At 50.1% G+C, this 23,135-nt stretch overlaps 1 protein-coding gene across 2 annotated transcripts in view; it reads left to right on the plus strand.

Annotated features, from left to right (window-relative positions):
* The window catches only part of LOC116950759 (zinc finger protein 608-like), an 87,255-nt gene extending 67,060 nt beyond the window's left edge, over positions 1-20,195 (plus strand). For both annotated transcript variants that reach the window (XM_032968793.2, XM_076073071.1), the window contains exons 4-10: positions 364-451; positions 1,908-4,479; positions 10,628-10,985; positions 14,979-15,115; positions 16,062-16,215; positions 17,150-17,220; positions 19,752-20,195. In XM_032968793.2, coding sequence (XP_032824684.2) covers positions 364-451; positions 1,908-4,479; positions 10,628-10,985; positions 14,979-15,115; positions 16,062-16,215; positions 17,150-17,214 — 3,374 coding nt within the window. In that variant the 3' untranslated portion in view covers positions 17,215-17,220; positions 19,752-20,195. The remainder of the gene's footprint in view (positions 1-363; positions 452-1,907; positions 4,480-10,627; positions 10,986-14,978; positions 15,116-16,061; positions 16,216-17,149; positions 17,221-19,751) is intronic.
* The last annotated feature ends 2,940 nt before the right edge of the window (positions 20,196-23,135 follow it).

A 23,135-nucleotide genomic window follows, 5' to 3' on the forward strand; every position in this document is an offset into this window, starting at 1 on the left:
GGGCATGTTGATAATTGTACTGCTGCGCACCATCTGGCCGGGTGGCGCAGTGGTTAGAGTGCTTAATTTACAATCGGAAGGTCGCGAGTTCAATTCCCAGTCGGGGAGCGAGCAAATCGGTCCATCGTCCTCAAATGAGCAGCACCGTTCTCCGCATGAAGCTAATAGTAGTCCTGCGGATAGCCAGGCCTTCACCACCGCAACGTGGAATTTCCATTACCGGATAAGGGGCCATCGACGGAGATGAGTTGCCGGCCGTCATCGGTTTGATCTGCAGAAAACTTTGGCTCGACTCTTAACCTGTAAATTGTACCCTACGACCCAGACACCCGTGAATAATCCCTGCGATTTGCTCTCTTGCAGGCTTGCTCGTTGTTAATGTGGCGTGGAGAAATAAAACTTACGTGGGGACGCTGCTGGACTGCACAAAGCACGACTGGGCTCCACCAAGGTAATCCTTTAACTTGGACTAACGTAGAGATGCCGTTTTAAAATAAGAGTAAAAACACCTTCTGTTATCCGTAAAAGCCTCACTAAGTCGTCAGACTCGTTTTCAGGAGGGTCCTGCATTTGAAAGTTGGGCACTGAACCAGGCTTACATGATCCTCTGTACATAATGCGTTTACATGAGTCTTTGTATGTGTGTGTCTGTGTGTGTGACTTGGAGTGGTAGGGCAGCGGTTAGTGCAAATATGCCACAACCCGAGTTCAATTCCTGCTCACGGTCAACACCAGTAACGGTTATCTGAACCGGTCTTGGGCCTCCCCTAGGTCGACTCGGCCTCAAAATTAGTACCTGGCAGACGAAGGTGACCGGGCGTGATTCCCCACACCCCCCTCGTGTGCCGTGCCAGCTTTCAGAGGTGCTCACCGAAAGCACTTGCCCCAAAAGTCGTAAGGCTTGCACGGGGGAGCTTTGTCTTTGACTTGCAATACGTGCACAAGGATCTGTGTCCGTGCAACATGGCACCGTGCCAAGCACAGGTGGCGCATCAGCCAGTCATCTCATTCGCTTAACCCCCATAGCATCTGGATCTGTCCTGGTGGCCGCATGCCAGCGAGCCTTCAACACTTAACGTGGTCTCAAAGTGAAGCTAGCCTGGAACAAGCCCGCTGTGGTTACGTCCTCGTCGCTTACGTCACCTGAGAGCCCGGTGCGGCTCAAGTGGCACCAGGTTTCTGCTTTCTTTCCACCACTGCAAAAAAAGCCAAGCCCGTGCCGCGAACGAGACGCACACAACGACCGAGCCGGGATGCACGCCGTTGTGACCCTGCGTGTCGTCAAGAGAGTACCAAGCGACGTCACACGCCGTCATGAACCCCATCGTTAGCCCCCCCCCGTCCTTTCCCCCGTGACCCAGAGCTAGGTTTTGGATGTCTTGCGAGGTCCAAATCGTTACGCTTTGGTTCTGTCTCAACTCGGCGATTAGCCAGTGGAAAACCAGCTGAATGAGAATATTTGTTCATACTGGAGGAATCCGATGAGCTAGAATGCTCTTTTTGCACAGGTGTCCAGTAGAAGTGGGTCAGAAAGCTACAACAACACACAATACAAAAATACAATAGGAGTGTAGAGTATAAGAAAGGTAACGAAATCACGCAAATAATGAAATTAAAAATAAAACTCATCAATTTTTATTTTACCAGCTAAAGCCCACTGACATATTAGCTTATTTTTCAGCAGCAACTTGGTCACAAGTAACGACTCAATGAAGTGGCTTATCACGTGGAAATTGACAGCAGTCAAATAATCAAAATAATCTAAACGCCGTGTGGGTCCCAAGCTGACTCGGCTCGAACACGCAAGCGTAAAAACGGGTCATCAGCGGCGAATGGCGGCCGTCGTCGTCGCTGTGGCGAGCGCGTGCTTGTACCCGTGCGCTCGCTCACGTCATCTTCCCCGCCAGGTTCTGCGAGTCGCCCGTGAGCGACGTGGAGGCTCGTGGCAACGGCGGCAGTGGCGGTGGCCGCGGGCGTGGCAAGCGAACCCGCGCGACCTCCAGCTCGGGCACGCCGGGCGAGCCATGCGGCGCGGGCGACGCTGCGCGAGCGGCCGTGCAGGGCAAGGGCCGCGGCGGCGGAGTGGGAAGCGCGGTCGGCGCCGGCGGCGGCGGCGGCGACGTTGCCGCCTCCTCTTCCGTCGGTACCGGCGGGGGAGGGAAGGGCCGTAGGGGCAACCTCACGTCGAACGGGCACTGGGGCTCGTTGCACCACGGCGAGAGCCCGCGGGCGGGCCCTGGCGGCAAACGGAAAGGCCGTCCCTCATTGGATATGTCGGCGATATCTGGGGCGGCCGCCGCCGCAGTGGCGTCTTCATTGCTGTCGTCGGCGCTGTCGAAGCAGCAGCAGCAGCAGCAGCAGCAAGCGGCGAGCGAGGAGGGCACGCGGCCTGGGAAGCGGTTGCGGCTGAGCGCGGCGAGGACCGCGACCGCGGGCTGCGGAGGGAACGGCGCCGTGACGGCCTCCGCCCAGCCCGACGGCGGTGGCGGTGCCGCGGAGCAATTGGGCCTCACGCCGCCGCCGCCGCCGTCGTCATCATCCTCGTCATCCTCGTCCTCGTCGTCGTCGCCCACGTTCATCGACTGCCCGCACCCGAACTGCAACAAGAAGTACCGGCACATAAACGGACTCAAGTATCACCAGGCGCACGCGCACCTGGAGAATGAGGACAAGGCGGACCCGGGCAGGGGCCGGGCGGACGACGAGGGCGGTGGAGATGGCGCCGCCGGCTTTGGCGCCCGTGCCTCCAGGGCGAACGGAATGTTGGAGCATGGGGCGGGCGGCGGCGGGGTTAAGGCCGAGTGCGCGGAGCGCTTGAAAGGCGCTCGGGCCGAGGAGAGCGTCGCCGGCCTTAACGGAGCGGACAACCCGAGCGGCGCCTCGCCGGCGCTCGGCGGCAGAGCGAGGGGCCATGCGAAAAAAGTCAAGGGGGAGCCCGTGGACGCGTCGAGCGAACGAGCCGCAAACCCCGCTGTCGCCGAGGCCGCCAAGCCGGAAGCCGAACATTCGGCCCGTGGCGCTTCCCGGCAGGAGGCGGACATGGAGGCGGTCAAGAAGGCGAGCGGCGTCAAAACGGAAGGCAAAATGTCCCCGCATAAGAACAGAACGGCGGCCGGTCAGGAGGCGCCGCCGGCGGGCAAGGGAGCATTCGGCGCTCCCGGTGGTGGTGGTGGTGTCGGCAGCTCGGTTCCGCCGGAAGCCGGCGACGAGACGAACGGCGCGCGCGCGAAAGACGCCCGCGCCAACAGCCCCTCGGAAGGCGCGGGAGCCTCCGCCGCCAACGCGCTGCTCGCCAAGGAAAAGAAGAAGAAGGACAAGAGGAAGTCGAAAGAGAGGGATGCCAAGGAGACGGTGAGCCTCAAGCTGAGCTTGAAGGTCATCGGGCGATCGGACGAGGCCAAGGAGGCCTCGGGAGGCGAGCTGCTGCAGTCGCTGAAGAAGGATTACGTCGTCAAGACGGAGGGCCTGACCAACGGCTCGACGACCGCCGAGTCGCCCGAGAGGCGCATCGCGAGCATCAAGGAGGAGGCGGCGAAGGTCTACAGCTTTTCGGACAACACGCCGAGCCCCTGCATCGGCGTCGGCTGCAAGGCCGAGGGCGCGCGCCCCCCCCACGTGCCCAACGGCAAGGCGGCGCCCGTGGCCCAGCCGCAGGGCGCGGCCCTCTTCGGCCTGGAGGCTCCGCCGGCCTCCAACGCCGGCAGCCCGGCCTACTCGGACATCTCGGACGAGGAGGAGCGCGGCGGAGAGAAGTCGAAGAAGTCCTCCGCCGTCCCGAAGGGTCTGGGCTTCAGCGACGCCGAGCTCACGACGTTGGACACGCGCGCCCTCCGGAGCGACGACCCGGCCTTCTTCGGCAGCTACAGGCCGTACTTCTCCCCCGTGGAGCCGGCGCCGCAGAACGCGGCGCCCGAGAGCGGCGACAGAGAACCTCCCGCAGCCGCCGTTCACAACGGCCAGATGATAAAGAAGGAGCACGAGGAGGCGCCGCCGCCGCCGCTTTGCAGCGAGCGCCAAGCGGTGAAGAGCGAGCGCGAGGACACCCCCCCACCCTTGACTCAGCAGCTGTCCCGGCTGTCCCCACACCTGTCCAGCTACCAGCAGTACATGTACGGCTATCCCTACATGGAGCAGCAGCAGCAGCAGCAGTACGGCTCGGCTCCGCCGCTCGCCGGCGCCGACGAGCAGGAGGCCTTGGCGAGGAAGCACGGCGGCGACAGGAAGGGAGGTGGCGGCGGCGGCGGCAAGCACCGCGCCAGGGACCTGTCGAACGGCGCCGACGGCGCAGCCAGGAGGAAGCCCCGCGCCGCTTTCAGTGGCGAGCGCGAGGCGAGCCCCAGGGACGAGTGGTCGCTGGGCGAGGCGCAGAGGGGAGAGGGCCTGGCGGCGAGGCAGATGCAGGCCAACGAGGAGCAAGGGCTGAAGCAGATGGTGGGAGCGGTGGATCACTGCGGAGGCGGCCGCGATCAGTACGCTCAGGTGAGCACGCGGGGAGGGGGGCGTGGGGTTTGGGCGTTCTCCGGCGTGGGCCTTTTGTAAACTGCGGTGACGAGTCGACGGCACGCTGACGGCTGCGGTAGCAGCAGCCCAGCTGATGAGGGAACCTGGTTGGGAGTTAAGGTGCCGTTGCTTTGCGGGAGGGGGGGGGGACTGATAGGCAAATAGTGCAGAAGCACATTTTACTTGATGGGAGAGTGTTCACTTGCTCAGAATCTGAATGTTTATTGAGACTGAGAGGAGGAATCCGATGAGCTAATGAAGCTCTTTTTTCACAGATGTCCAGTGTGGGCACGGGGTCGGAAAAGTTACAAGAGCAAACAATACAAACAGTTTAACACGTAGGCTCTCGCGACCAATATCATCCATAATAAAGGTTTTTTTTTTTATTAGATCGCGTAAATATATAAATGTGTCGTTAAACCCGCCACCACCCGACACAGCCAACTAGTAAGGAAGGTCACGTTAACAGAGCGTGCCAATTCGTCACTAGTACAGCACACCGGTGTGTTGGAGAGCCAAACCACAAATTTTTAACGACATTTATGCGATCTAACCCAAAAAACCTCTATTATGAATACAAACACACCTTGGAGTGCAGAATAGAGAAAATGGTAAGCAAGTCAAGAAATATAAATAATTATAGACGTCCAATCTATTAGCATCGGGCAAGGCAGCCAAAACAAAACGGTCCCAAACCCACACCAAGATAACACAAAGTAGTCCCTCAATACAATGCCATATTAACATTGAACTATCGTACACTGGCAATTTGCTACACTTGAGAACCCGGATTCATCACAGCTGTCTGAAACCCGGATTCTAACCAATGTTTTCAGTGGTGCCTGCTCAGTGTTTCTGACCCCCACCCGCCACACCCCCAACCAAACCCACCGCATATTTTCCGCTTAAATAAACATCCCATGTGAGAGTGAAACGAAGAAAGTAACTTCACCTCGAGCACACGTGCAGAGTTTCACAACAATCGGTCACATTTGTGAATCACGTGAAAATTCGTTAATTTCACTTGACACATTTCTAATGAGCGCAATATTGCGCAGCTGCGCCCCCTTTAATTATCTTATTATGCAAGCTCGCGTGTAACAAAACGTTGAAGCAACGGAAAAGTTAAAATCGGGGGGCGATGGCACGCGGGGTAACGATGAGAGCAATGGAATTGCAATCCAGAGTTCGCCGGTTAGATCCCCTGGTTGCGGCAGTTGAAACAACGGGGAATGTTTTTTGACCCACGAGCGGGAGGCCCTCCCGCCAGCAGTGTGATGATCAAGAAATTTGAGGGCTGCACCCATTGCCCCTTTGTGTTTGCAACGAAACCTCTGAAAGTTGTACAGCGTCTGGTTTGTTTGAAACGTCGAGTCAAATTCACGTCGGCACACCCATCACGTGCGTACGTAACAGTTTGTGCTTTAATCATTTGCATGCGAACAAAACAAAAGTATATTTGGGAAACACAAAAAAACATACAACAGGGGTGGCAGCATGCGTCGCATGTCGTGATGACACTGACCACATTCTCTTGTGCATTGTATGTTGGACTTCTCCTTTTTCACCCGTACCTAGACCCCAGCCATAGATGTGCACGAGAAAGGCCGTAGTTTCCGTGGCATTACCGTTGACGCAAGTGGCAGATTTGGCCATTGTGTGGTATTATCCATTGCCCTAAATATCACCGTGATAATAGCCCACAAAGCTCTGTTGTCAACACACAACTGCCTTAAATACAAATATATAATAGGAAATGTTTCGGGCAGTGACCTGATTTCACGGCACATGAATCATGAAGTCCCTATAAAGGGACATTGCGCAAAATGTCGTCTATTTAATCGATTTTCTTCCCATTTAAGGCCACTGTGTTATTGACGAATGTGAGGCTTTTGTTATCTTTGCCTGTGCACCACTGCCAAACGCAGTATCTGCCAGATAATTAGACGTAACATCTGCATGTTCAAGCAGCTAACCCATTCCTAAATGGATAGTACATTTTACATTGAGTTTGGGCGGAACGTTTTGGAGACATCGACAAATACATGAGTTATGAGGTTCTGATTATACCTCAAATTGTGAGGCAGCAATCTCTGCTTTTGCCAAAATGTAATCTGCACTTGCCAATGCACAACCTCTGCTGTGCTGGTAAAGAAGCTACGTGATAGAATTGGGTTGGGTTAGGAATGCCCATGTTAAGGGGCGTGTATACTCCTACACCAACGGTAATGCAGGCCTTCCCTGCAACCATGTCAGTCGTGGGAGTTGCTCCACCATACTTCACCATGCTGGTCGGTGTGGGTTTGATGGGGTGGGGGGATGCAGGACTCTTTCGGATATATCGCTCGCCACCGATGTTGGCCACCGTGGCAGATGAAAGGACGAAATTGCTTACACGTCCTAAGTAAGGCCCCCTTCCTTTACCTGTTGAAATTCGTGGCTAATAGGACGGAAGCATCCGCCACTTTTTGGCCGACGACTCTAACTCCACATTAGAGTGTGGAAAATGGGAAAAAAATAGCCCCCTTCTTATAATTGGATGAATTGAGCAGAGAATTGTGTCAGCCGTTGGTTTTTGCACTTTATTTTCCCCCAACTATTTAATTGGCGATCCCAGCGACCGGTATCGGCGTCCGACGCATGCTCATGGTGTGTGTGGGACACCGCACGTCGTGGCATTGTTAGCAGGGGGACGCGTATGGCCCATGTGATGTCATCATGGCTTTGGCTGTGAAGGCTTTTTACCCGCTGTCGGTAAGCTGAGTTTTTAAACCCTTCAATCAGTTCGCCCCCCCCCCCCATTTGTCTCCCATACAACTTTGGACTGACGTTTTGTTGTTTACTTTGGTTTGTAGTTACGAGGGTTACCATGATCCCATCTTTTGGGGACCGACGGACAAACAATCGGACTGCGACGTAATGCATTTTTGACGCTTTCGGACAAACTCGGAAGGTGTAAAAACGGCGGATAATGCAAGCGTTCACAGATCTATCGGTGCGTGTGGATAATAGCCGTCGCGCCTGCGACGCGAGGACCGTGGACAACAGGATTTGTCTCCTTCGCGTTTGTTCGCGCACAGTGGCACTCGACAACGCTCTTGAGTGCGTAATTGAAATAATAAGCCGGCCTCTCTCGGTTTCACAACAAGGGGCAGCAATTCAGCGCCGCGATGCCGCAAATTCCCTTCCACGCTGACCCTATTTCACATTTGCAAGTTGAAAGTCACAAATATAAATGCGCCGCCGGTTTATTTTTAGCGTCTGCTGTGTGTTTTTTTTCTTTCTCCCGGCCACCCAACCCAACCCTCTTCATCCCCTGTCTCTCGGACACAACCATTTCCACTGGGGCAATGCATTTCCGCGCACACGTGCTGCTGTGCCTTGGGTAATACAAGCCCGGCGCAAGAACGGATTGACCCTTGTGGTCTGCCTTTAAAAAGATTGGCTTGCTCTCAATGGGCTCTTACCTGCTCATAAATAAATAAAGGTCGTTTATATCGCCGTCTATCGTACGGATCCTACACCGCCACGCCGCGTGTGCCCTCATCCCTTCCCATGCCATCTCTTTATCGTCCCACTCTACACTCCCCACATCCTCCCTCCAAGGTGCTCTGCTCCACCACCCCCCTTCGGCCTAGTCACCCAGCTCAAGAGGATACACTTTTGCTGGGTAGTAATCTATGTGAGGCCTGATAGGGGTTGTGGTCAAAAAGCAACAGCATTTATCAAACAAAACAAAAAACTCCAAAACGGCTAGCCAATATTATTGTTGTTTTCAAAAAGCATCTGTGAGTATGAATGATCTTTCAGGAGGGTCCTGCATCGGGATGTTTGGCCAGGTCCGCATTGTTTATGTTTAGTTTTGAGAAGGGAATGGGAGTATCCAGAGAAAATCTGTGCAAACAAGGACATACAAAAACAATGAAGTACTGTACTTGCTTTCCTTGTTAAGTCCATTGCTGGAGGAAGGGCTCCCCATGTCATATTGATTTGTGGGGGGTGGTTTGACCATGCTTCACAATGCTGGCCAGTGCCAGTTGGTGAAGAGGAGCCCATGCCAGTTTAGATGTTGCTCACGACTGATGTTAGCCATGGCCATGTATCAGACTCAGGTCAACGGGTCCATCGCACCGTGCGCCAACAATTATTGCCACCGCTCCTTCGCAAGCAAAAAAAAACAGCAATCGGACGTCGCGCGGACTTGTCAACGGACCACTTGCGGCACTAAAACTTGCCACAAGAAAACAAATCGGGGGGGAACTGCGTGGGTTTTGTCAGTGACGCATAAACGTGGACCAAGAACACATCAACACGACACGCAGCATCGCTGGCTCGTACCCGACAAAAGCAAAAAACATTAGTAGGTCAAGATTTAGAGCAAACGGCTCTTCGTCAGAGACGAGGAATTCGTGGCTGCAATATTGCGACTGGCAGATTTTGGTGGGTGGGGGGGGGAGTTTTACGACGCGTGGATTTGTGAGCACGCTGTGACATGCTCTGGCTTAGGAGCCGCGCAGGCTCCTCGGGGGAGTGTTTTGGCTGCGAGCTCAACCGATTTGTGGGTATTTTGGCTTCCCTTTTGTTCCCGGGAAAGTGACTCTGAACGCCGCCGTTTCTCTTTGGAATGCTTAAGTGTATGGCAGCGGGGCGGAATTGGCAGTAAAGCGAGTAAAATAAACACCATTATATGCACGCACAGCTGTTTGTGTCCGGGCAAGTCGGTTTGATGTCACGCTGCAAGGTTGCTGATGTAAAAAAAAAATACCCCTCTGGTTATCGCCGCTTGTAAAGACCAAAAGCCCCCTGTTTAAAATGTTTACGTGGACTACGCTCAGCTCGGGGATGGAGTATTGTGACTCAGTGAGGGCTGGCTAATACCGACCCCTCCCCCCTTCCTTTATTGGATTGTGTGTGTGACGTGTATTGGCATATTGTCTGTGAATCTTTATTCGCTCCCCCCCCCCCCCAATTTTTGTGCAAGTGGGGATTTCTCCTGCTCCGTTGTGTGGTTTTCTGCCACGTGCAAATATGTTCAATGAAGGGATCGGCTAAGCATTCCAGAGGAGTTATCCTTGTGTAGACTTAGTCTCTAAAAAAAACAATAATACACAATTCCCTCTGTTTATACAGGAAGGTCTCACTGAGTCTTCAAACTTTTTTGAAACAGGGCCCTGTGTTAGGAAGTTTGGCCAATTCCATTATTGAGCGATTGACTTGTGGGAGGATCTGGAGAAAACACACATGTACGAGTGGATATATATATGCCAGTGAGCAGGTCAAGGATGAGTGCTTGGTATGTGTGGGTTTTATGAATATAACGGAGAAAAAAGTAGCAATAGCGCTATTTTATTAATGAGCCCACTTCCAGACCACTCAGAATGTGCCCAAACTTATCAGGTCTCGGAAGCTAAGTAGGTTTAAACCTGGATAATGTTTGGATGGGCAACTGCCGTTTATGACGGGTGTTATAGGCTGCTGCGGAACTACATGCTGGGCCACAGAGGGTGGTGCAGAAAAAACAAAAAGCCATTGTTAGACTATACCAATATGCTCCCACATCTACACTCACTGGATTTACCAACTAGCATTGAACAGCGTCGTGAAGAATGGTCGGATAACGCCCCCACGAACCGCTTGGCATGGGGAGACACTTATCCAGCAGTGGATTGCCAAAAATGGTTATGTATCAGTGCATTGACATGGCCTTGGATTGCATTTTGGGCTGCCATGCTCCTACTGCACCGCGTGTCTGTTGGGTACAGCAGTCGTTCTCGGTGGATTTTTAACTGTTCACGCAGTCGTTGATATAGAATGTGATGCATCTGAGAGGGGGGGGGGGGGGCGTCCAGGAAGGAGATGGGAGCGATAAAAACGGCGGATTATTTCCCACGATCGCGTGCTCGTGGGAGAAGGCAGCTGCTTGGGGGTGGAGGCCATTATCCGGAAGTGGATTGCCCACTGCTAATGATGGGAGTGGTAGTGGTTTTTTTTTTGTTCAAATGTATTTCAGTCGGTACTTTTCGTGATTATTTTTTTAACACCGATTGCCACGAAAGAAAGAGAGGGGCCTTTTTGGTGCGAAAACTCTAAAACGCGCGGTACCTCCCCCGCCTGCGCGCCCGCACAGGAATACGAGATGAATCGCTGGCAGCAGCTCTACTACAGCCAGTACCTGGATCGGCAGCGGGCCGCCGAGAAGGAGCTGTGGAGGCGTGCGGAGAAGGAGCCCGACGTGAGCTTAGAGCAGCACGACTGGAAGGGCCCTTCGCTGCTCCGCGCGGGCCCCACGGAGCCCGTCGGCCCCGATGGACGTGGCATGGGGCAGCATAGCCGGGAGCTGCAGGGCAAGCTGCCTCGGCCCTCGCAGGCGACCGCCCTGAGCCCCTCGCTGCAGGCCGGCGTGCCCGCGTCTTACGGGCAGATGTGCGACTCGGGCCATCCGGCCTACCGCGGGCTCTCTCCCATGATGATGCACTTCTACACGGGTGAGTTTGGCCAGTGGCCCTCCGGCGGGGCGGGGCCAGGGCAGGTCTGGGCAGTTCGTCCGTGCAAGCCTCTGTTTATTCACCTCTTTACAAATCGTGCTGTTGATGGTTGATGGTCGGAGAGAACAGTGAAGCGACAGGAGACCTTGGTTGCTGGAGCGGAGAGAGTGTGAAGGGGGGGGTAGAGTGAGGTGAGGAGCAAGACGTATTCCGTGGAGGACCTTTTGAAGACAGTGAGGGGATAATCCTGTAGTTCATTGTTTACCAACCTGTAGCCCTGGTGGTGGACAACACCATGGGGGCGGGGGGGGGGAGTAGTCTTCGGAACTATTGCAGCTACCTGTTATATTTATTTATGTACGCTGTACAGAGCAGCCAGTATAGTTAATTGTGGTGGTTCGCAAAAACGTTTTGAGGATTGACGCTGGCCAGCAGGTCCAGAGAGGTTTGGAGCCATCGCTGGGGTCAGACATTTGTGACGATGTTTGACAAGGGGGGGGGGGGTGGTGGTTGAGAAATGTGACGTCACATCAAAATGCACAACTTTATATAAATATAGACGACACATTCTACTTAATTAAATCGTCGACGGGGGGGGGGGAGGGAGTCGCCGACGGGGGGGGGAGTCGCCGACGGGGGGGGGGGGAGTCGCCGACAGGGGGGGTGAGGGAGACGTCGACGGGGGGGGGGGAGACGCCGACGGGGGGGAGGGAGTCGCCGACGGGGGGGGGGGGGGAGACGGGGGAGGGGGAGTCGCCGACTTCAGATGAGGTCCTGCAGAGTTCATAGACAGCATTGACATTCTATAAAGTTTACAACATCAGTGCCTACTTGAATACATGCGTTCATAGCTTCTGAAACGGTGTTCTGATGTGCGAGCTAGTGACTTAAAGCGCTCAGGTGCATAATGTTACTCCCCAAAAATTTCACTTATAATCTAAGCATCAATTAGTATAGCTAAAGTCGAATCGGCGTGTCGATGCATTCCTTACCGGCTTCTATTGGCGGGGGCACTTAATTGTCGTTAATTGCAATTACCGCAGCATTTTGTAAATTACGTTTAATTATTTTAAATTGCTTTAATAGCCTCTAAAAAATGTAAATGTTTCCATTCAGTTGAGCTGAGCTGAAAGCTGCATCTTGAGTTACGGACTTGCCACACCTAATGCGGCAGCAGCCTTCATTATTTATTACACATCATCGCGTGTGCTTTTCATTAAATGCTTTATTATCCACGGCAACTTAAGTAACGTTTCAGTAGCTGCAGGTAACGTGTTACCGGTTGCGAGTTACCAAATATGCTTTTAACAGATCTCCCTTGAGGTCACGCATTCCAGTGCAGCGTCGATCGCCTCGACTCTGTTACCTGCGACATGAAACTCACTGAATTATATCTAAATGTACGCTCGTCATCAAATTACAACTCTTCTTTTTGCCGGCTCTCTTAAAATGTCTCCGTTTCTTGGTGCTCCGCGGTGTGAAGTTGTCATCTCCAGCCGCAAGTCAGCCGTTCTCTCTGCCACATGGTTCTTCTCATCGTACTCTGATGAAGGGCCATTGCCCCGAAACTCCAGCATCCTACACTCGTTTTGTGTGTTCTTCTTCTTTAGCACTCTGCCCAATGGCAGGTCTTGTGCTCAAAGCCCCCTTGCGCCCTATCCCCGTTATGATCATCATGATGATGATTTACATGTATACGGCGCAATTCATTCAGCGATCTCAGTTTTTGCACAACGCATGCATACAGTGAGGGAAAAAAAGTATTTGATCCTCAGCTGATTTTGTACGTTTGCCCACTGACAAAGAAAGGATCAGTCTATAATTTTAATGGTAGGTTTATTTGAACAGTGAGAGACAGAATAACAACAAAAAAATCCAGAAAAACGCATGTCAAAAATGTTATAAATTGATTTGCATTTTAATGAGGGAAATAAGTATTTGGCCCCTCTGCAAAACATGACTTAGTACTTGGTGGCAAAACCCTTGTTGGCAATCACAGAGGTCAGACGTTTCTTGTAGTTGGCCACCAGGTTTGCACACATCTCAGGAGGGATTTTGTCCCACTCCTCTTTGCAGATCTTCTCCAAGTCATTCAGGTTTCGAGGCTTACGTTTGGCAACTCGAACCTTCAGCTCCCTCCACAGATTTTTTTTGGGATTAAGGTCTGGAGACTGGCTAGGCCACTCCAGGACCTTAATGTGCTTCTCTTTGAGCCACTCCTTTGTTGCCTTGGCCATGTGTTTTGGGTTATTGTCATGCTGGAATACCCATCCACGACCCATTTTCAATGCCCTAGCTGAGGGAAGGAGGTTCTCACCCAAGATTTGACGGTACATGGCCCCGTCCATCGTCCCTTTGATGCGGTGAAGTTGTCCTGTCCCCTTTGCAGAAAAACACCCCCAAAGCATAATGTTTCCACCTCCATGTTTTATGGTGGGGATGGTGTTCTTGGGGTCATAGGCAGCATTCCTCCTCCTCCAAACACAGCGAGTTGAGTTGATGCCAAAGAGCTCCATTTTGGTCTCATCTGACCACAACACTTTCACCCAGTTGTCCTCTGAATCATTCAGATGTTCATTGGCAAACTTCAGACGGGCATGTATATATGCTTTCTTGAGCAGGGGGACCTTGCGGGCGCTGCAGGATTTCAGTCCTTCACGGCGTAGTGTGTTACCAATTGTTTTCTTGGTGACTATGGGCCCAGCTGCCTTGAGATCATTGACAAGATCCTCCCGTGTAGTTCTGGGCTGATTCCTTACCGTTTTCATGATCATTGCAACTCCACAAGGTGAGATCTTGCATGGAGCCCCAGGCCGAGGGAGATTGACGTTCTTTTGTGTTTCTTCCATTTGCGAATAATCGCACCAACTACTGTTGTCACCTTCTCACCAAGCTGCTTGGCAATGGTCTTGTAGCCCATTCCAGCCTTGTGTAGGTCTACAATCTTTTCCCTGACATCCTTGGAGAGCTCTTTGGTCTTGGCCATGGTGGAGAGTTTGGAATCTGATTGAGTGATTGCTACTGTGGACAGGTGTCTTTTATACAGGTAACAAGCTGAGATTAGGAGCACTCCCTTTAAGAGTGTGCTCCTAATCTCAGCTCATTACCTGTTTAAAAGACACCTGGGAGCCAGACATCTTTCTGATTGAGAGGGGGTCAAATACTTATTTCCATCATTAAAATGTAAATTAATTTATAACATTTTTGACATGCGTTTTTCTGGATTTTGTTTTTATTCTGTCTCTCACTGTTCAAATAAACCTACCATTAAAATTATAGACTGATCATTTCTTTGTCAGTGGGCAAACGTACAAAATCAGCAGGGGATCAAATACTTTTTTTCCTCTCACTGGAGGCTCGGTCACCCCAGCTGCAGAGTCGAGTTCTCGGCACGTGGAGCAGATGTAAATCGGTGGATCGGTTGTGACAGTACGTGAATGCTTAAGGACCTTGTATGTGAGCGGCGATAATTTAAATTATTCCCCAGATTTAATTGGAAGCCAATGATCATGAGCTTTCATCTTCATTTCACTCTTCTGTCATCCCCCCCCCTCTTCCTTGAAGTCATCAATTCAAAAAGAAATGATATTGTGAATTTCAACACGATGACACCTGATACAGCAGCGGGCACAAAATTACGACCCTAACTGGAAATGACGGGAAGGTGCCATTGTTGCGGTCGTGAAATGTAATAATGCAGCGTTAATAATGAATGTCTTATACCCATTGCACGCGTTTTGTTTTCACAGGCCACCCTGATTTTACTCCCACATGTTTAAACATTTAATCATAGAGTCGGCCAAACATCCCGGTGCAGGGCCAAATATATTGGGCTATCGTTGGCTGCCTTCCCTATATGTCTTTGTTTTTTTCCAGCACCTCTGAATACGGAAACCACGCACGTTAAAAGTTTGCGGACTTCATTTTAAAACGCCGTTGTTTTTTTCACGTGCCGTTTTAACCGATCAATGCGCGTGCGCGTTATTCATTCAGGGGGTTATGTTCCACCGAACCTCTACTACTCGAGCTATGGGAAGCTGCCGGGAAGTGAGGAGCTGGACCCGGAGCGGCACGGCGATGGAATGTTCAGCATGAAGATGGAACCGCAGAAGTCGAGAAAGTCGCCAGGCGTAAGGATCCCTTAGGTTTAACGCAGCCGTAAAACCAAGCATCCCGGTGTGGTGTGTAAACGGCAGCACTGGATTGGCCAAAGGCAGCAGGACGAGGTGCTGGTCGCAACCATCCCTCGTGTGTCTTCCTGGCCTTAATGGGCGCTTGCAAAAACTAGCACTTGCCTTTCGCAACCATTGTGGCTAAAGACCTGCAGAGCATCGCCATCCATGCCTTGCATGAAACAAACAATTCCCAGGTACGGTGTTGCTGATCAGAATGGCATAGGCCAATGCTTGAGGATTAGCGTGCAGGCTGACGAACGGGATCTTTTGCCTAAATCTAATTTATGTGTAACACAGGACTTTGTGATGGGAGGGACATGTGCGGTGTGCATAACGGGAGGGGCATGGTACTGAGAAAGGCGTTCGCTTTGGATTCCAAGCGGATGTGGTCTCAAGCCAGATGTTGGTGAAGAGACTAAGAACAGCCCTTAGAGGTCTGCTATTCACTCTGCAACAGTTTTCAGTATTTGCTCTGCAGCAGGTCGATGCAGTGGTGAGATAACGACCTCGCCTGGTATACATGAGGTCGTGGGTTCGATCCTGGCCCTGATGCCTGCTGCATATTTGGAGTTTGCGTGTCTCTCCCCGTGGTCGCATGGATTTTTTTTTCCCGGGTCCTCCGGTTTTACCCTCCACATTTTAAATCGACATTCATCTTGAGTATTTGGCTGCGATGCATTTCCACATGATGAGCCACTTCGTTGAGCTCTCATTTGTGGGCCAGGTCGCTTTGTGAATAAGAGCTGTATAGCTCAGTGGGCCTTACCTGTTAAAATAAAAAATAATCGTAATAGTTGCGGGGATCTGGCAAGAAGGATGGGCGTAATTGCATGATCGGCACTGGCCGACGTTGATCTGTCCATCGTGAACTGTCCTGACATCGAACGACCTCTGACTTCAGGCTGCCGAGAGGTCCTCCGCGGACAAAGAGAAGGACGCGGGCGGAGAAAAACGGAAGAGGGCGTCGAGTCCGCCACCTTCGAGACGGCAGCACGCCATGGCCCTCCAGGGCACGGGATACCCCGACCCCAGCAGCCCCTTCGACCACTACACAGGTATGGGCGCCACGGTGGCGAGATGTTAACACCCTCGCCTGGAATACAAGAGGTCGTGGGTTCGATCCCGACCCTTGACACCTGCTGCTGTATATTCGGAGTGTGCTCGTCTCTCTGCCCGTGGTCGTGTGGATGTTTCTCCGGGGCCCTCTGATTTTTTCCACTTCGTTGAGCTATCATTTGTGGGCCAGGTCTCTCCTGAAAAAATAGCTAACATAGCTCGGTGGGGCCTCACCTGATGAAATAAAAAAATATTTTAAAATAATATTTATAACCACAGCGTTACGGTTAAAGTCAATTGCGGCCTTTCCACGGCCGTTGTAAGTTAGCTGGACCCGAACCGTGCTGGGCACATTCTTGTAATCGCCCGTCACGGGCTCATTTGTTGTTTTCATGTTTCACTTCACCGTAATCTTTTCCACACAGAGGCCTTGGCCTACGAACACATTTTAACCCATGAGCAAAAGGGGGTTGATCAGTACCACGTGGGGATAAAAATGCTACGAACGTCCACAATTCCAGAGAGATTAGCGTATTCGTTGTCTGTTTTATGCACACGGTCTTTATTATTTATTGCCATATTCTGCACATGATTCCAATCTTAATAGTTTTCTTTCAAAACAATATCTGTCAAGCGTTCTACGGTAGTCTTCTTTTATAAACCTTGGTCTCGTAAAAAGCTACAACGATGGCCTTGCTGTCGTACATATTTGTGATCTATTGGAGATGATACGGTTTAAAATCAATGTTTAAATTGCCACCCTTCGTTGGTACCAAATAGACAATTTTGGGAGCATGGCTCCCAAGCGTTAAATACAAAGCATTCAGTGTGACCATCTGTACGCATGTCTATCAGCCATTGACTACAATTCGACTTGGTGGCATTGTAGAAACTTGTCCTGACGGTGTCTTTGTGCGTGCTGTTGTACTGAAGGTGTATCTGGCCCACCTGTGTTATCTCAGCCGCCTGCATCTGCGACCGTTTCACAGCAAAGGTGATAAAAGGTTGGTGAGCCTCCTGTCCTAAAATTAGATTCACGTTCGACCTGTTCAAGAGAGCCATGTAGCAGGGTTTCCTCTGTTTTTGGTAGCTCTGAACCAGAGGTGGAAATTACTCATTTCTGTGGCAGGAGTCCAATTTAAATCATAACACACCCACTGTTGACTTGCACCTCAGAGATATGATGGGTTGAGTCGAGTCAGGGCCAAGTCATTGTGCACGTTTGGTGTTTACTCACCGCTCTGCGATCCCAATCCAATCGTTGACCATGATGCACAGCATTGGCAGAAACTGAAATCTTACCTTGGCCTGGGCCTCCTCTACGTTGGCTGTGGGCCAGGAGTCGAGCTCAGATTTGCTGGGTTTATAGCACAAATACGCTAACCTCTACTCCTTCCACCCACTCTCTACAAGGATCAACAAGACATTATCATTTCAATTATATGAATGCATACAGGTTAGTGATTGTTAATATCATTAACAAGTAGCACGGCTGCGTACGTACGGTGCGAAATAAGTTCAACATGCATATCTTATCTCCACCTAATAACAACATAAAACATTACAAAAGCACACCATCTACAGAGTGAAATACCCTGTGATATGCCGCTGCAGCCTGCTACAGTATAATGGTTAGCACACTAGCCTTGCAATCCATAAGTCGCTAGTCTATCTCTCGGCTCAGCAGTTGAGACGGCAGAAACGCTCGTGAAATCCCTCCCGCACCTCCGTCCACCCAGCAGAATAAATAGGCAACAGCACTTCCAGTCATTCGGCAAGTTGCTTCCAGTGGGGTAAATTTGTGGGTATTCCGTTTGGCCAGTGTGAAAGAGTAGGCCAAAGTATGCTGTAGAGGGGCTTTCTTGAGCTTGCTGTAGTTGAGGCTCTTCCAGCAGCGGTGTGAGAAGGCAATTGTAGGGGCTGCGCTTTCACTGTTTTGCTTTAAATTTTACCCTGTGACATGATTTGCATCAGTCGGAGCAATTGCCCTTTTACCAACTCAGCGCAAATTGTCATAAGTTTGAAACGTAAGCCTCTGTTTTGTGGATTGGAACCGCCATTCAATAATAATTCATGGTTGCTAGTAGTAGGCTAAGAATACACTAAGCTCAGCCAAATTAAATTCACCCCTGGCTAGACAGCTGTACGGCAGTAATTGGTTTATAGATGAATGGATGAATAAAACATACGGAACTAATTAAATAACCAAACAGAATAGAGATCATACATAGAACATCGGGGACAATGCTGTACCAAAAAAAAAGTGTCTTAACAGCTTATTCACATGTTAGGGGGGAAAATGTGTAATATGGTGACAATGTATCATTAATGATTGTATGGGTAAGAATAACTGTTCTACTAAATATGATTAGGGGACTATTATGATAAGCCTTGTCTGTTACATTATTAGTGCGTATTTTGAAGGGAAAACATTCAAAGTGTTGGGAGGGAGGGATTCCATTAACTTGGCAGTATCTCCCTTGAAAAGGTCACCCATATGCATGGGACTAATTTGTCAATTTCCATTCGTCTTCACACTTATGATATCACCGGCCCCCTTAAACAGCAGTGTCCTGCATGTGTCAAAGAGAGAGCGCTCGAGAGTGGTGGCGCAGTGGTTGGTGCACTGCGATATGAACCCGGCGACCCGAGTTTGATTCCCAAACGCGGTTGACACCAGTCGGGGCTGGGGGGGGGGGGCATTCATGAGCGTGACTCTCCGAGGTTGATTCGACCTTAAATAATAATGCTGGCACAGTGCCATGAAATCAGCGCTGGTGCGGTGCCATCGCATCGGGTCAGCGGCGCATTTGCACTTCTGAGGCAACCTGGGCTACCTCTAGGTTGACTCAGACTAAAGTGGCTACCTGGTGTCTGAAATGTGAACCTCAGTGTTAGGGAGACAAAGGCGGTAGGTCACACTGCCCTCTCATATGCCATGTCCTTAATCGGTGATTACAAACGGCTCTTTCCCCTGTAGTCAGCGTATGCATGTGTCAGTGTAGTTTTCTTAAGCAGACATGCAATATTATTGTGGTGATATTAAAGATTGGGCAGGTTTTTGTTATGATGGGGCCGGGTAGCACTGTGGTTAGAGATGCCCGACTCTTAGGCTAAAGATTGTGGGTTCAAATCCCAGTCAGAGGTCAACTCTTAACCTGCCATTTATGTGAACTATTTTTCGACACGTCGAAAGCGGTTATCTAATGAACTGACCCCTCCATGGGAACGTGGAATTTCCACCACTGTTTTAGGGACCATAGAAATGCATGCCACCCCATTGCTTGTATTTTTTTCACATCTGCCAATGATTACAGTTTAACACGTGACATTATCTATTAAACCTGCGGTAGTGCTGTTTGTTGCGGATTGATTGGCGTTTTGGGTCTCTGGGCCTGTGCTCCAACCGTGATCTAAAAAAAATAACACGAAATATCCTAGAGCAATAACACACGTCTTGGCCAAAGTTCAAAGTCTGTTTAATTGTTGTAATTAAATTCGCGTGATCTGACTCGCTTTAATTGTCTCGTTGCAGGCTGCGAATTGACCTGAAGGAACAATCAATATGCTGCAAATTCATGTGCAAAGGTGCATATGATGACGACTCGTACTGTTGTGTAACAAACATCAGTTTAATGGTGTGTGGTTAATCTGCCTTAATAGTAGGTGGGATCGTTTTACTGGCGCTGTATAAAATATCTTAAAATATCTTTTCAGTTTTTTTTTTTACCTGTGAGCCTAAAATTCACGAGTGAAAATATAATATTCGTCCACTATATTAAAGTTCGTCTTTGCCTCCATTTAAACTGCCTCGTTCTTGCGAAAAAACAATATCGTTTTTTCATTCCTCAAGTTTTACATAACTTATTAAATGGAAGGGGGGGGGGTGGGGTGGGGCGGTTTGCATTGTCTCACGTTCATCGCGTACCTGGCTGGACTTGTTGGAGAAATAAATAAATGCCGTGGATAAGTGGCGTTACCTTTTTGTGGGATGGTTCTGCAACTGAGAGGTGTCCAACGATTGACTTTGCGACGAGCCTGTGCGAAGCGAGGCTATAGCGTTGCCTCGCTTTGGTGCCGAGTGGTTGAAGTGAGTGCTCAAAATCAATCCTGGTGCGGAGCTACACGGGCATCTTTTGTTTCTCTGCGTTTTTATCCATAGACTACATCGGACAATTTTAATACTGCTGGGCTCGATCGATTGCTTTAGACTATTCTTACTACGAGGAGCTCGTGTGTAGCCTTTCAAAGTGATTTTTATTCAGTGCTGGCTTTCTTTGTGCCTCTACATTTAAAGAAAATTGTCATATTGAAAAAGGGACATTTGCAAAATGGATTTATTTGGAGATGCCTGGGTTGTTCATGAATTTCAGATTTTCCTCCCGTAATCTCGGGCCGAGCCAGCACAGCTAAGCCTATGGGCTAGAACTCTGAGTCACGATGTGCTTATAATATCAGGTGTTGATAGCGCAACAACAACGTTTCGTGCTGTACATTTTTTGTACTCTCCATCAATTCACCAGTGGCTCCAAAAACCCACCCACGTTGGCGTTTGCAATTGTTCTCGAATCGATCATAACCACGAGTTGGATTCTGACGTCAACGCTAAACATTTGTTTATGTCAGAAACATCTGACCCGAGATGGAACCACCGGGTGGTCGGCGAGTGTTGGGCTTCACTCGCGAGCGGAAGGTTTGCGAGGTTAAAATCCCACTCGGGAGGTCGATTCGGCCAATCGTCCACTACGTGGTCAATCTAAAGAATACCCACTGTATGGGAAAGTCTGCAGTGGACTGTTCTATAAAAATATGCACCCTGGCCACAGCAATGTGGAATGTCCACCGCTGCCTCGACCGGGAATATATTAAGCCACTCCTCCCATGCTTGTTATAACCAGGAAAACAATTCAACTTGTTTTTACTTTTGAGTGAGGTGCCGGGGTGGTTAAGCCTTGATTTCATGTCCTTTATCAATACCTTTGTGTTAGATTGCATTGCAAGATCGGTAGTTTCTAGCGATGGAAGAGCATTTTGCCCTAGGTCTAACACCACTAGCACAATAATCAAATAATTAATTACAAACACCGTTCACCTTCTTTTGTTACACGGTATCTGATTTACCCATTCTTTTATCGGCAGTTCCAGGAAGAGGCTTCTGTGAACCAGCCTAGTCGAACATTATTGTAATGAATTATGTAAAATCAATCGCTTGAATGCCCATATGCACACACAAGCAAATATAAACATTAATACTGTATCATATCTTCATGCAGTGTTTACTGTTTGGTGTATATAAATTATTTACGCGATATGTATAATCCATAAAGTATTTATCTCCTGTGCGCTAAAGCTACTCGTTAAAAAGTAACGTGCATTGTCGCGTTAAATTGATGACGCTTTGTCGATATATAATTTTTATCATGTTTATATACGTGCATCTGTAGAATGCAAGTGACTTACCGACCGCAATTTCAATAAAATGCCATCTTGTATGGTAGATTTATTTGGTAAATTAAAAACAACAAAAGGTGAAAGTGCACTATTAAAAAACAACTGCTTGATGTCTATCGTGAGCCTAGGATCGTTTTATATTTCACATTTGTTGGCGTACGAGCTAACGGTGGTTAAACAGTGGGTATTTATACGACGGCGTGATTATTTATGTTTCCGCAAGCGAAGTGTACGAATATTTATTTCAAATGTTGACGACGCTTTTTTTTTTGCTCAATATCACGTGGCGATTTGAGCGTGTCTAACCGTGTTCGACAATGTCTTTTAATATTTATATTTAACGAGGGGAAAAAAAACCCCCGCCTGTCCCTAATACAGAAATTAAATCGGCTGGCGGTGTAATGCGAGAAGAAATATTTATCTACTGAATTGAGTTGGCGTTTCTCAAATCAAGAACACTCTTTTGTGCTTTGTGCTCTTTAACGTTGGTAAACTCCATGCAACCCGTCCTGGCAGTTTATTTATTTCACATGGAAAGTCGCCCAAACCTAGAGGGGGGCCTTGTTCAGAGCTCCTTCGAGTTGGGGGGGGGGGGGCCCTTGTGCCAGCAGTGACGGCGAGCAAAGCAATTGCGGGGGGGGGGGGAGGGGGCGCTCCTTCTTTACCTCTTGTGTGACCTGATTTTGGCTCAAGTAATAGGATTCGCCTACTCCCTCCCAGCTAATCGACGAATTGTCACGATCCCCGAGGTTGCGTTTCGAGTCGCTCCAATGTTTTCATCCTCCGAGTTGTTACTGTCTCTTTATTTTGTACACCATGTTTCCACAATCTCATTGGCTTCATGAGAATAATTTGCATAAACAATTGATTCTCACACGCGCAACTTAATTTTGCCGGCGAGCTTAGAAACGATTTCAATCCTCGAAATCGATCCATCGTCACGTGCCTACTGATTTTGTCAACGTTTTATTTGCACAGCAGTAGAAGCCTCCACACACAGACCAATGCATGCGTGTTTTGTTTTTTGTTTTTTACAAATCCGCATACACTCATCAACAACTCTGCGGCATTACCCCGCACCGCCTCCCGTAGGATTTCCCGATCGTACCGCGTGCCTCCTTCCAATTGCGTGTTTTATTTTTTTTATTTTGGGCGGGGAGGTTGTTTAACCGCGTGCTTGTTGATGGGCGCGATGAACCGATGTTAAAATTCGGTTCCGCGGAACGCCGCGCCGTACGATGCACAGCAAGGTCCCAAATCGCAGCGGTGGAGCGTTTTGCGCCCGCGTTGGCCACGACCGGGGCCGCGGACGGCCTCCGCATTCGCGAGCGGTCTCGCAGATAATTGGCAGGGAGAATGTGGCGGGCCGGGGGAAGGCAGTGGAAATGGAGGGGGCCCCTTTTTGATCGCTCGCTGCAGGATGAAAGGACGCAACAAAAGCCCGGCGGGGACACCTGTTGGAACGATT

Source organism: Petromyzon marinus, chromosome 40 (assembly GCF_048934315.1).
Source record: "Petromyzon marinus isolate PM22_M1 ecotype Great Lakes invasive population chromosome 40, UKy_Petmar_22M1.pri1.0, whole genome shotgun sequence".
Classification (NCBI taxonomy): Eukaryota; Metazoa; Chordata; class Hyperoartia; order Petromyzontiformes; family Petromyzontidae; genus Petromyzon; species Petromyzon marinus.